Below are 13,267 nucleotides of genomic sequence, written 5' to 3' on the forward strand. Positions count from 1 at the left end.
TAATTCCCTTTTAATGTTTATATTTCAACTTGTTTAATTGAATTCGTACCGGTTTGGGGTCATAAACACACTGTCTAAACGATGACGTGATCGTGTTTCTTAGTTGACGTCCAGGTGAAGTGCAAGTGATTGTAACGTTGTCTCTATATGGCACAAGAACACTTTCGGGGTCATCCCTGATAACCTTTAGTCCATCATTCTTATCATCGGATAGAGTTACACAGCGTGCATCTGTAAAATAAACATAATTGTAGTTAACATGCTCAATATTATGAAAGATGAGTTCATTTGTAATACTTGGCTTTTAATATTTAGCTTACATTGACACTCTGGAGCCGTGCCGTTCCAGGTACCACTGGATGTGCAAAGAAGTGACGAGAACCCAGACATTACGTATCCGAAATCACATTGGAACTGAATAATGTCACCAAAATGATATGCGGATTTCGTAGAAAGAAGTTTTCCGTTCTCAGGAGCGGTCTGCGGCGGGCACATAACCGGCACACAGGATTTGTTTCGTTGATAAGTGTCACCATCACGTTCTCCAGTTTCAGATTTCTCGATACTGAATCCAGCAGTTCCGTTTGAGGCGTATAGTTCGTATCCAATATTACAGGCGCAGGAGAAGTTTCCAGGTCTGAAAAATAAGTTATTTATAATCACTTGTTTCAAATTATAAAATTAAGGCGAGACGACGAAGCGTATATATTTATTACTTTTTACTGTCACGTATGTTAAGACAAAGACACTTACGTGTTGATACATTTCTGCTCGCACCCTCCATTGTTTTCATTACATTCATTAATATCAGCACAGTCCAATCGAGCACAACCCATAACTTCCAGTTTTAAGCAAGGTGCGCCCACGTAGTCTTGTATTTTGAATTTGACGTATTGGGCCTCAATCGGCATTGGTAAATTCAGAACTGATAGAGTTGGTTCCAAAATGCGGAATTCTACAGCGGTGCCATCAGGATTTGTGTAATCTTTGAAGATGTCCGTTAAATCATTCGTGTACTGGATTCTTATAGCCGAGGTGAAAGCAATGTTGCCGTCGGCTCGCATGACGCTCATGGTTCTGAATCCTCTGATGATTGTTGGTGCTCTTAAATCAATCAGGACCCAGTTGGCACCTGCTTCTAAGTTGTTACCGCACCATCCTCCTCCATTATTCAAGCGTACCATCTAAAATTATGAAAAATAATTAGTAAACCTGTTTCACCGATCTTACATTTAGAGTAATTGAAGGTTAGTTATAAAATTTAAAATAGCCATATACAGTTAATATTACCCCTTTGTGATAACCAGGTTCTGGAGTAGATGTTGTTATCGATTCATCAGGCACAGCGCCATTGATTAGACCCAAATCTCCAACTGGTCTGCAGTCCATGCTTGGGGCAAATCCTGGGCGGCAAGGGCAATAGAATCCACCTTGAGTGTTCTTACAATCCGTGGAAGCTGCGTCGCATTGGCTGATCAGGCACTCATTGATGTCATCACAAGTTGGCGGTGCATCGAATTCTTGATTTGGTCCACATTTTAATACGCTAGGTCCAGTGAGTTTATATCCTGAAATAGTTGGAATAATATTTAATTGGCCCACGATTGGAATTCGTCATTTGTTTTGGATTTGATTGTTCAGTTGATGAAATTACCTTTGAAACATTGTACACGGGCTTCATCGCCGTACATGTAAAACCTCGTTTGGTCAACAATGAATCCGTTCTTGATTTCAGGGAACTTCGGGCACAAAGCCTTTGAGCAGGTAGGCACGTCACCCGACCATGTTCCGTTGCTCATGCAAAGAAGCACTGGTTGACCTGATCGGACGTAACCTGGCTCACACTCGTAACGGACAATAGTACCGTAGCTGCGGCCACCACCGTTGAGAATAGTTACATTTGCGTGAGAAACGTCTGGTAGGGCTACGCATTGAGACGCTAAAAAGAAAAAATAATCCATTAGAATTCGCGAGTTACGAATAATAATAAATAGGTATCTAATAGGTATATAATAAATAGGTATCTCATAGGTAAGCGTGATCCACCGTAGACCGCATCATCACTTACCATCAGGTGTGATCGTGGTCAAACGTCTACCTATTCATACTAAAAAAAAAAAAGAATAAACTCATTAGTATATTATTTTTTTATGATTTATTTACCGAGACAGGTAGGTGTCCTTTCCCATCTGCCATCAGACAAACAAGATATCCTTTCAATTGGCTGTCCAGTGGGGAAAGCAAATCCGGCATAACACTGGTAAGTTGCAACACCACGATAGGTAACATTGGTTGAGCCGATTGAGAAACCATTATCAATTTGTGGGACTGGGCCGCAATAAACCTCTGAAAAATTAGAACATTGACGTTAATGCACATAAGAAACGATAACATTGTCAATTATGAATAAGACACATTAACACAATATAGTTTACCTTGGCAACTAGGAATGTATGTAGTCGACCATTTTCCTCCATCAAGACACTTAGTAGTTATTCGAGACTTTCCAGTGGCGAACTCTTGACCAATCGGACACGAGAAGGTCACGACTGTACCAAAGGCGGTATCTCTGTTCGATGCTAAAGCACCAATGCCGGATTTAAGTGGTGGGCAATCTAAAAACGTAAAAGCAAAGTTAGTAACAATTTTTATTACTTGATTAGGTATACACGGTGTTTCCGGTATCACTCAAAACCTCAGACACCCCAACTGATTTTTATTTTTTTAAACTCATCTAGAGTATTCATCTTTTAATCTGATCGTTACTTTTTTTTTAATTGAATTTTTAATTTTCTGTACAGCTCTACTTGACTTTTAGCTCTACACTCAATAAAATAATTGCTAACTACCATCATAAACCATAAGACTATTTATTTGTGTACGTTACTGCAACGACATAAGGTTTACCAATAGACAGCTAAGATGTCACTGTAAAACACTTTAAAGCTTTGTCACAGTAAACTTCAAATTGGACAGGTAATCGCAGTAAGCAAATTAACTCAATATTCAAATGACAAGGTTGTAATTAGGTACGAGTTCAATTTGTTATGACTTATGATAAACATTAAGATTAAACTGACAAACAACGTCAAACTAGTAGCGGAAAAAATAATCGTCCAAGTAACCGGCCAGTATTAATACCCCTAAATACTGAAAAAAGGTAAACAACCTCTAGCAATGCGATATACACAATGTTGTATTACGAGTACAATAGAATGGGCACGTAAAAAATAACTAATAATACTAATTTAAATAAAAATATTACCCCCATCAAGATATAGCTCAATCGATTCTACTCTCGATTCTGAACAAACTGTTTTCAGGTTTTTAGTGTTAAGTGAAACACGGTGTATAATGAGATAAAATCAAGTTGTAAGTAACATACCTGCTGAGAATGTCGCCTTCCACCCGGGTCCATTATGCAAAGCATCAGACACGAACCGTATTAACATTTCTCCGCTAGACGCAGTTAATGTAATCCTTGGTTTTACAATGAAGCCGTTATCTGAATGTAATCTCAAACCACTCGTGCTTGCTCCGTCAAAAACTTGAACAACATCAGACGGATGAATGTTGAACTCATCAAATTTCAGAGAAAGCGGCCCACCATTCGGGTTCTTTATCCTAAATAAACATTCCTGATTGTTCGGATAATTGCCAAGTCCGTATGCAGGAGACGTAAGTGTACCGTTAGCTGCGATAATAGTGGCTTTGCAGCCTTGAGAGTATCTCATATTGAAGCCTTTTTTCGAATCACCGAGGCTCGTACGGAAGTACATGTAGAGGTGATTTGTAGTTGATACAACTACTTTCTGATTTTCCTCACCAGGTCCGGTTAACCTGGCAAGAACGGGACTAGAAGGAGTGTTTCCATCCTTAACAACAATGTAATCTCTATTCATACCAAGATCTAAATCTTCTATTTCTAACGAAATTATTCTTCCGGCTTGTGCTTCGATAATGTACATACATTCTAAGCCTCCGGGGTAACCAGTTGGATAGCCAGGTGATGTCAATACTTGGCCTTGTGGAGTCGCCCTAAGAATACCGCCACAATTCGATGACTCAGTTTTCCAAGAGGCACGGAACCCTTTTCTTTCTACAGATCCGTCTGTGCTGAATTTAATTATCATAAAGTTGGAAGCAGAAACAAATAGTTTGCTCGAAATGTCTTGTTTCCCTGATAATGTTGCTAGATTTACAGATTTATCTTCTGTTCTTCCGCCGACTAAGATTTGAACAGTGTCAAAGGTTTTTTCAGTTTCAAAATCCTGGAACTGCAGAACGATGTTTTGACCTTGTGGTCCTTCCAAGGTCCACTTGCAATCGCTGAATGGCGGATATTTATGAGGATAGTTCGGACTCTCTACTACGTCTCCGCTGCTGGCCATGTAGAAATGACATTCGGCAGCACAGTCCATTTCATCAGACGCATCACCACAATCATCTTGCTTGTCACATTTGAAGGCTGCATTAATGCATTTTCCGTTTGAACAATGGAAGGTTCCTGAAACGCAACACAATTGTTTTGAGAATGGCATTGTTTACTTAAGTAAAGATTGGTTCCGCTTTATTAACCAAAGTTTAACCTTTCGTTTGTTTGTTTAGGATCCTTTGCAAATTATATTATACGTATCCTTATTGGCATTTTTGGATAGCGTTTTTTGTGTTTATTATATGTCTGAGGTTGGAACCCTCGTGTGAAGCCCACAATCATGCGAAAAATTAGTTTATTGTTAAAATAGATACTTGTAAACTCACCAGAAGGGCAGGCATTAGCTCTGCACATGAAAGGTAGAAGACTTTCACATGTGGTAAGTTCCCAGGATTGGCTGTCAGCTGTGACATGAACGTCAACGCATTCACCATCTTTAGGATTAGGTTGCCTTAGATCCCAGAAGCCTGCATATTGTGAGACTAGAGTGCCAGCAGCCGACTCCAGGGTGTTTGTCCTAAGGTCATCAACTGTCGCGAGTCCCAGCCAGTAGTGGTTATTGCTAGGGCTAGCCGGCACCATGCTCGCTGTCATGTTGTTTTCCGTGTAGGTGTCGACGACCATAAGTTCGCTGCCGTATCTGTAAATGTGCATAATGGTATCTCATAAACATTATCTTATCACCAGACTGTATCCATCTGATCGAGACATTCGTCAATAATCAATATGTAACAAGAAACAATTCGTGTCATTTGGTCACAGTTTTACTTTTTGCTAAATATTAAAGATTGCCTATACCTAGTTGTCATGCTCTCTAAATTATTTTTTTTACTGCACCCACTTTCGCGAATTTCTGTTTTGCCCTATTGTCGACTGCGAGAGAACGCCTTAAGCACCTAAGGCATTAAGTCCGCCATTTGTACTTTTTTTAAATTGTGCAATAAAGTATAAATGAATAAATAAAACACTTTGTGACTGATAGACAATATAGACATACTATAATAAATGTAGGTAATTTAGCTACCACAATGAAATATACCCAGTCTGGGGAACTGCCACAAAAAATAACATGCAACACTTTCCTGCGTGCATAAAATATAATTTTACTAACCTTCGACATAATTCCGCCGCTTTCTCCCAGGAATGCCTGATGTTGAAAAATTTGTAACAGTGTAATCCTTTTAGCTCCCATCCTGAAAATAAATAGAAAAAGATTTTAGTTTGCTTTGTGACGTACAAAGGCTGTTACATTTTAAAAGCTATTTCGTGTTAATGTTTCCGATTGAAGACAGCATGTAAGGTTTGTACTACTTGTGATGATGAACACATGTAAGTTCTAAAACATGTTTTTTTTTTTATATTTAAAGAGAAACGTCACCAAGTAAATAAAACTGTGAGAACTATCAACAAATTGCTGTGATAGTCACTTTTCTATCCGCGTTCGTTTTCCCATTATAAAAACAATCAACAAGCTTGTCAGCGAACTCGTGAGAGGCAAGCTTGAAAAATGTTTGAAAAAACTGGCGGGTTAGCATGCCGCGCTATCTATTATCTTTCACTGTCGTAAATAAACGGAACGAAGAAGAGTCGATAGTTTGTTTCGATACAAAATTATGTTCACGTTGTATTTGGTCTCGTCCGAATTTTACAGTCTGAAAACTTGTAAACCTACAACAATATTGTATTTCGAGGTTTGCAAATATAAATAACTCTAGAGCTTGAAATTTATTTGCCAATACAACCGACTAATGTAATCTTCGTTGTTTTCGCACGTTAAAGCGTTGTTTACTAGGTTTACTATCCGAAAATCAATTTCACGAAAAATTTACGCTTCGGGCCTGCGTAACCACATCCCAATTTATCAGGCCGATGGGTAAATCGAATGTGAACTACAGATTATGCCGGTTTACATTGTTGATCAGCCAGACAAGTTGGTAAAACATTCTGCAAATTCTAGTTACAAATTATTACTGCATTATTGCTATCCAAGTATAACTACCTGGGATATTGCGGATTAACTTTGTTGTCAGGATTATAGGTACAATGAATGAACTGAGTGTGCGATATTGAGTAATTAATTAAAAATAATATTATACCTCTATTATTATATTATATGCAACAATAATACAACCACTTATTTCTAAACAAATGCGTAAGTCGTGCCTAAACGGTGTCAACTTTGTAATCTAATTACTAACAACGCTTCATATTAATACCGTTACAGTCATCAGCAGGCGACCCTTTAAGGGATTAACGATTTTGTTAGCATTTAACCCTTATCAGAACAGGCGATTTAGTGACCACTTGGGAAACTTAAAACGTTTGTAGAAGAGGGAGAGAGAAAGACTGATATTTATATGAGAAAGTCTGGTTGCTGGATTTTGGTTTAGATAGGAGGATAGAACAACCGCTGCAGTATTTAAAAATCAAAATATTATTTTATATGCTGATTACATATTTCATGTTTCTGATATCGTGTGAAAATCCGTAAAAGTCCGTATCCGTCAGAAATCAGTAAAAGTACAATCGTTGATGCTTCCAGGGGGTATCGTAGGTACTTTATCGCTTTTCCGGATTGAAGCGATAGGATAGAACCAGCTAGCTGCGTATCGTCCACCACAGCCGTGGAAGATTGCACTATTAGCTACGGACCCTGGGGCTTAGCCATAACAATAGTCGTATATTCAAAAGTCAAACCAAAAAAAAAGATTGTACGAAAAGTCACGTGAAAATTTTCAAACAACATTTTAGTTTCGAGTGGTGTTTGCTAAAAACTTCATTATTCGTTGTATTTTTAAATGATTCGACAAAGCGCAGAAGCAGAAACCGGCATTATCATTCACACATCCGCGCGTTCGCGTTATAAAAGCAAATGTCGTAAATAGAGCGTGTTGGGTTTAGCGACCGATCGAAGACGATGGCTGCACGCACCAGTGCCGCCGCCGGCGCAACCCGATGCAACGCCGACCCACTTACTCGTATGTTATGTTATTGGCGCGAAATGCACTCGATTTCCGTTAGGAAGATTTGAATATTCTAATGATTATGAAATGTTCGCCGCTATTACTTTAACTGCACACAAAAATTTAACCTAAAAATCAGAGAGTTAAGTGGTAACTACGTTAACGTAACAGAGAAGTGGTCGTATTTTGTAGTTTTTATAATAATTTTCCACAAAATTACGAATTTAATTTGACAGTAAGATATAGCTATCGAGTAGAATAGCACACATGATACTCGTATAATTTACGATTATTATCATTCAATTAGATTTAGTAAATAAATAAGACTATTATTGGTTTATTTTCTTACATTAAGCAGAATGTATTACTTTGAAATTTAAATTGTGAGTAACTTACTTGTAAATACAAAAACCTATACCATCTTAAAACAAAACCTTTATAAAACAAAAAATACGAGTTCACCTTTGTATTTATTCGAAAGGGACGTGTATATAAACAAATGAAGCGCCCTCAAAAAATGTGAATAAAAAGGTTTTAAAAGGAGAGAATTTCAATTAAAATGTACAATGCCTTTTGGCTTTCAATCAGGCATGTCATGTTCATTATTGAGAACAGGCAGGAATTAATTACAGGAATATGGGCAACAGGGTTCTCGAAAAACCTTCCTGTACCTGTACGGTTTGAACGTTAAGATTTCTTTTTTAATATTTTCATTGTAAGCCCAGTGCAATTTAATAAATATGACTATACAGAGTGGGGCCTGTTACAAAGGCGAATAATTGAACTGTAGGCTATTCTCCTTATACTGATCAACATTTGTTCAGTGACTTTTAAAAATTATGAAGTCGTTTAAATTTTTAATTTTTCATACAAAATAAATATTAGCTTCAATGTACGCCATTATTGTTGTCATTGACGTTGTCTGTCACACTTTAGTTAGACTTAACAGAATTCGCAATACATTACTTCTTAGAAAAAACTTTCAAGGGTGATAAAAATCAAAATACAAGTTATTTTTAAAAGTCGCCGAACAAATGTTGATCAGTATATGGAGAATAGCCTAGAGTTCAATTCTTCGCCTTTGTTACAGGCCCCACTCTGTATATAATATGTGTGAATAGTTTGCAGAGTGATGTCTGCGATATTTATAATATACTTATAAAAAATATGGTACGTACGATAAATAGACAAACAGCTTCTCCTTCTCCCTAAGATAATTTAAAATCATGAGGAGGGAGAGAGCGTACCGTGATAGGTACCATTTCAATGATTTTTATTAAAAGAATCAAAATGGTGGCAAAATTAATTATTGTTTTAGATAGTGTTGTATAGTAAAAATTAAGATATGTATAATGACTTAAATTAACGACTACTTAAGAAGAACTAAAACCAAACTACATTTTGCAAACTCCTAAAACCCAGAAAAATATAGTCAGCTTTGTTTATAAATGTCAGTAACTTCCAATAGCCACAGAAAATGTGTCAACATTTATGAACGTGACTGTATCCGAAGACATTCCGGTGCCAACGAGAATCGTATCCGTTAAGCGAACCTTTAGCACTTGCGGTCGACCACGAAATGTGCTATCTACTCAGCTTAATTTTCGATTGAATCGAATCGAAATGCTCGTTGACGACTACTCAAATTAATTACTCATTTTCCTCCAAATAAATGCCAATGCCATGATAACTATTTAATTAATACAAATTAAGCTGAAGGTTTTCTGTCATACCCACTTAATTTGTGAACTTGTTTCATTTGTGTTGCAATGAGCATCGAAAATTATCATCCGTTTATTTATTTGTTAAACAATGACAATATAAAGCGGACGGTATTACCTATTATTATCAACTTTATAAAATATCAAGAAACCTCTAAAGTATTTACTCGACAGAACTTTCGTTGTTAAAACAATATTTCAGCGGCATGATGATAAAAGCATGTTTTGTGTAATTGGGTGTCGACGGAGAGAAGCTTTCTGTCGTCAATCCAAAGTCCCTAAACGAAAACAGCATTTTCAAGAATCACTTGTATTATATTATATTACAAGTATTATTTCCCTTGATCGGAACTGCATCCAATTCCCATGTCGCGTCACGGAAGAGCTCTCGTCTAACTGTCGACGTATCGGCGCAGAGGTCGAGTTTCGGATCGGCCGACACGGTCGCTGCCGCTCAATTGTGTGGAGTACCCTCGTGCAACCTTCAGCCTTGTAAAGGATCCACGGATACGTTAGTTTACCGGAGATCGAGTTACTGCTTGCTGTGGCGGATTCTGATAATCGCATATAAGATGACTTTAGTAAAATTGAGGAATAGAGAATTGGTCTTTTATTACAACAGTTATGCACCTTTGAAGCTACATGCATTGCTGCATGAGTTAAATACGTAAATAATTAAACCGAACAGATTTATACGAGAAACTTTTGAATACGATTCGTTGTATTTCCAAGATTAACTTACAACCGCTTCCAGAAATTCTTTCAATTAATCCGTCTTATTTTACCTTTTTGCCGTCGTCAAAACATTTATAGCGCTTCGTGTCTTTGAACTCTCATCTAACTATTAAAACCTAATAACAAAGATAGGTAAACTCTTTTTCGCGTGTCTTAAATAGAAATAAAAACTTCAACCCACTCACATATTCTGTTCTATAGGTACTTAATATTTTATGACTAGTTTTATAACAAATAAAAGCGGTTTATCTTTGTGATAGACGTGAAATACACATGAAATAAATACTAAAACTAGGTACACTGAAATTGCCTGTGTTCGGTTAATAGGAATGTCACATCAAGGAGGTCGAGGCCTTCGGTCACGCTACCCGTATACGTGACTTCTAAGAATTCAAGGATTGTAAATCTAATATCTAGTGATGCCACGAATAGTAATTTTACAATTAGAAAAAGAAGAAAAAAATGTCGTACATTTGACACAAATCACTCAACGATTTTGGCTCTAAAAAAACCGCCGTATTGAAGTCGGAATGTAGGCATCCTTTATTACTAAAACGGTTTAACAGTTCAAGTTCTTAAGTAGTTCGGACTGAATCAGTCGTCTGGCTAGCACAATCGGCGCATTTGGTGGAGTCAATGTTCCGTGCCTACTGAATGAAATCGGATTCAATTTTGGCTTCCATACTTGTGTTAGATTACCAAAGGAGTTAGTATTCTTTAATTGCAACGGATAATATTTACAGCCAGTGACCAGTAAGCAACAATACAAGTGTCCCTTTCAAATATGTATGTAAGGAAACAAAACAATGTTGCCACTTTTTAAATTCTAATGTTTCTTGTTAGACTGTACAGCGTGCATGAAACTACATTTTATTTAATTACCTAGTTGGTCTCTTTTATTGTTCAAAATGTACGAGTTGGTAGGTACTTGGTAGTAGTTGTTTATGTAGAATTACAAATATTTTGAACGAAAGTTTCGTTTGGCTATCTTCCAGCTAAAATCTACATCGTAACACAATTTGCTTTTGGACATTAGTTGTTATTGTTATCTCCCACGATTACATAAGGGATTTTTGGCAAATATAATAACTGGCACAAATATGCCATTCTCAATAAAAAAACATAGTGATAAAACAATGATTTATTCTTAATAAAATGGTGTTTAATATAAGTTTCAGTTTTAAAAATACTTCCTATCTTAAAATCAGTTTTAGCACAGATTTATCTCAAGCATAAAAAACAGGCACACAAAAAATACTTCTTTAGCGTGACAACGCCACATTCGTGTTGGTTCATTAAGTTCGTGTCAATTTGTGACTAGCAGTAGATTGATCATATAATATCGTATTAAAGGCATCAGTGACTCAAGCTAGCAGTGCATATGATGGAGACCTTTCACTCATTAGGTACATTTGCCTTCAAGGCTCTTTGACGCTCAATTGACTCCGCCTATACAAAGACCACATTGTCTTGTCCAATAAAAACCATCGATACTAAAATAATTTAGTAACTAACGGTATTTTTCACAGACTTTACGAGTGTCTTATTATTTAGTTTAAATGATTGCTATTGAATATATGAAAACCATTTATTTATGAAGTTTTTTTATGCGATAGGAGGCAAACGAGCAGACAGGTCTCCTGATGGTAAGCGATCACTGCCGCCCATAGACTCCTGAAACACCAGAAGTTCAATATCTTGCCTTTGTCACACATTGTAAAAGTTGGAATTTCCTCTTTCCATCATACACGAGGAATACGAGGATTGAACTTGTTTAGTCGTAATTTTGTGACATAATCGATGCTCAGCTACCTACTGCTACTTAATCTGAATGAATAGTTAAATAAACAATTACATTTACATCTCATTACCTCCCGCGTAATGGTACAAGTTACTATTGTCTCTGCACAACATCAAGCGCCTTACTAAACAACTGACCCAGATTGTAATGCTCCAAATCTCTCAGCTGATGCGTGCCAAGTTTAGAGCCAACTTAATAGGACCACGGTTCTGCTGACATGACAAAAGGTTTAATGCGCCTTCATTAAGCTGTTTACATCTCGTGACATTGGGCTCGGTTCTGATTCGCTCGATAAATTGACACATTCAACGTGTGAATACGTAGAACAACTCGTAAACTAACCACAAAATTAAAAAATTGAAAAAACCCCCGACTGCGACATAGAAGACCGATTTTCATAAAACATGGCTAAGAACACTCCCGACTAACTCAGCTTTCAGACAAAAAAAACTAAATCTAAATCGGTTCAACCGTTCGGGAGCTACGATGCCACAGACAGACACACACACAGACAGGCAGACAAACAGACAAACAGACAGACAGACAGACAGACAGACAGACAGACAGACAAATAGACAGACAGACAGGTCAAACTTATAACACCTCGTCGTTTTTGTGACGGGGGTTAAAAAGGAAGACTCAAATTGTTTTAGAGTACTTTTTGAAGTGAAACTTGTCGATGTCGACTTCCAACGAATTTTGAAATACCTACTTACCAATTATTTTCATTTCCACATTACGAAGTTTCACTTCATTAACGCGGAGAGACTCACGCACTATTTTTTTAAACGAACAGCTAAATCCCTATTACTAAACCTAAGTCACGAAAATCATATAAGAAATAGTACGTGAAAGGTTACATACATTGGCATTTGAACGTCATATTTACTTGCACTCCGTTCCGCGTTCGGCGAATAAAAATAAAAGAACTAACAACTTCTGAAGGTTCGACATGGTGAAGCCAGTCTACGGCTGTTTGCAGTTATTTACAGTAAAACTTTGATCCTTTACCGCGTTCCGCGCACAGGAGTAGTGTAGTGGACAACCTTTGAAAGTAGGTATGTGATTGTACCCTCCCAGAAATTGCAATCATTATTAAATTCATCATATATACTATGCACAAGCACATACAAGAAGTAGCTGTATATTACTTATGAGTCATTGTATGATGTAATGTGACCTTTACGGCGATGTCTGATGTGCTTTGCCATTTTATAATACAAACATTACAAACTATATCTAATTTATTTTAACTCTAGAATAAAGTTAGGCTACAGTAGCAAAATGCAATTTTAAGCTCTAAATTTGATAACAGCGCGCGAAATACACTTTTCATTCGTCACAAAATTAGAGTTAACAATTTTACTCGTTGCGCATAACCATAAAATGACTTTATTTGATAACGGTGTTTAATCTCGTATTAAGTGCAAAGCTATTAAGTTTCGTAGGTAACTAGGTAGCTCAGGCCTACCCGTTGTAGGCTAACGGTAAGACTTGGTGAAACTAGTAGTATTGAGGAAACCAAGGCTGTAATTACGATGGCTTGATATGCGGGTGTGCGCGGTCCCTTGCTTTGGATTAAACTTGCAATACATTAAAATCGTGTCCGTAA

At 37.1% G+C, this 13,267-nt stretch overlaps 1 protein-coding gene across 1 annotated transcript in view; it reads right to left on the bottom strand.

Annotated features, from left to right (window-relative positions):
- Positions 1-13,267, bottom strand: part of LOC125224848 (sushi, von Willebrand factor type A, EGF and pentraxin domain-containing protein 1) — a 115,147-nt gene that overhangs the window by 16,550 nt on the left and 85,330 nt on the right. The window contains exons 4-13 of the mRNA XM_048128346.1: positions 5,547-5,628; positions 4,762-5,075; positions 3,386-4,507; positions 2,436-2,615; positions 2,164-2,346; positions 1,655-1,939; positions 1,291-1,568; positions 754-1,184; positions 321-637; positions 50-231 (exon numbers count right to left, since the gene is read on the bottom strand). Of these exons, the coding sequence (XP_047984303.1) occupies positions 50-231; positions 321-637; positions 754-1,184; positions 1,291-1,568; positions 1,655-1,939; positions 2,164-2,346; positions 2,436-2,615; positions 3,386-4,507; positions 4,762-5,075; positions 5,547-5,628 (3,374 nt within the window). The remainder of the gene's footprint in view (positions 1-49; positions 232-320; positions 638-753; positions 1,185-1,290; positions 1,569-1,654; positions 1,940-2,163; positions 2,347-2,435; positions 2,616-3,385; positions 4,508-4,761; positions 5,076-5,546; positions 5,629-13,267) is intronic.

Source organism: Leguminivora glycinivorella, chromosome 3, assembly GCF_023078275.1.
Source record: "Leguminivora glycinivorella isolate SPB_JAAS2020 chromosome 3, LegGlyc_1.1, whole genome shotgun sequence".
In the NCBI taxonomy this organism is placed as follows: Eukaryota; Metazoa; Arthropoda; class Insecta; order Lepidoptera; family Tortricidae; genus Leguminivora; species Leguminivora glycinivorella.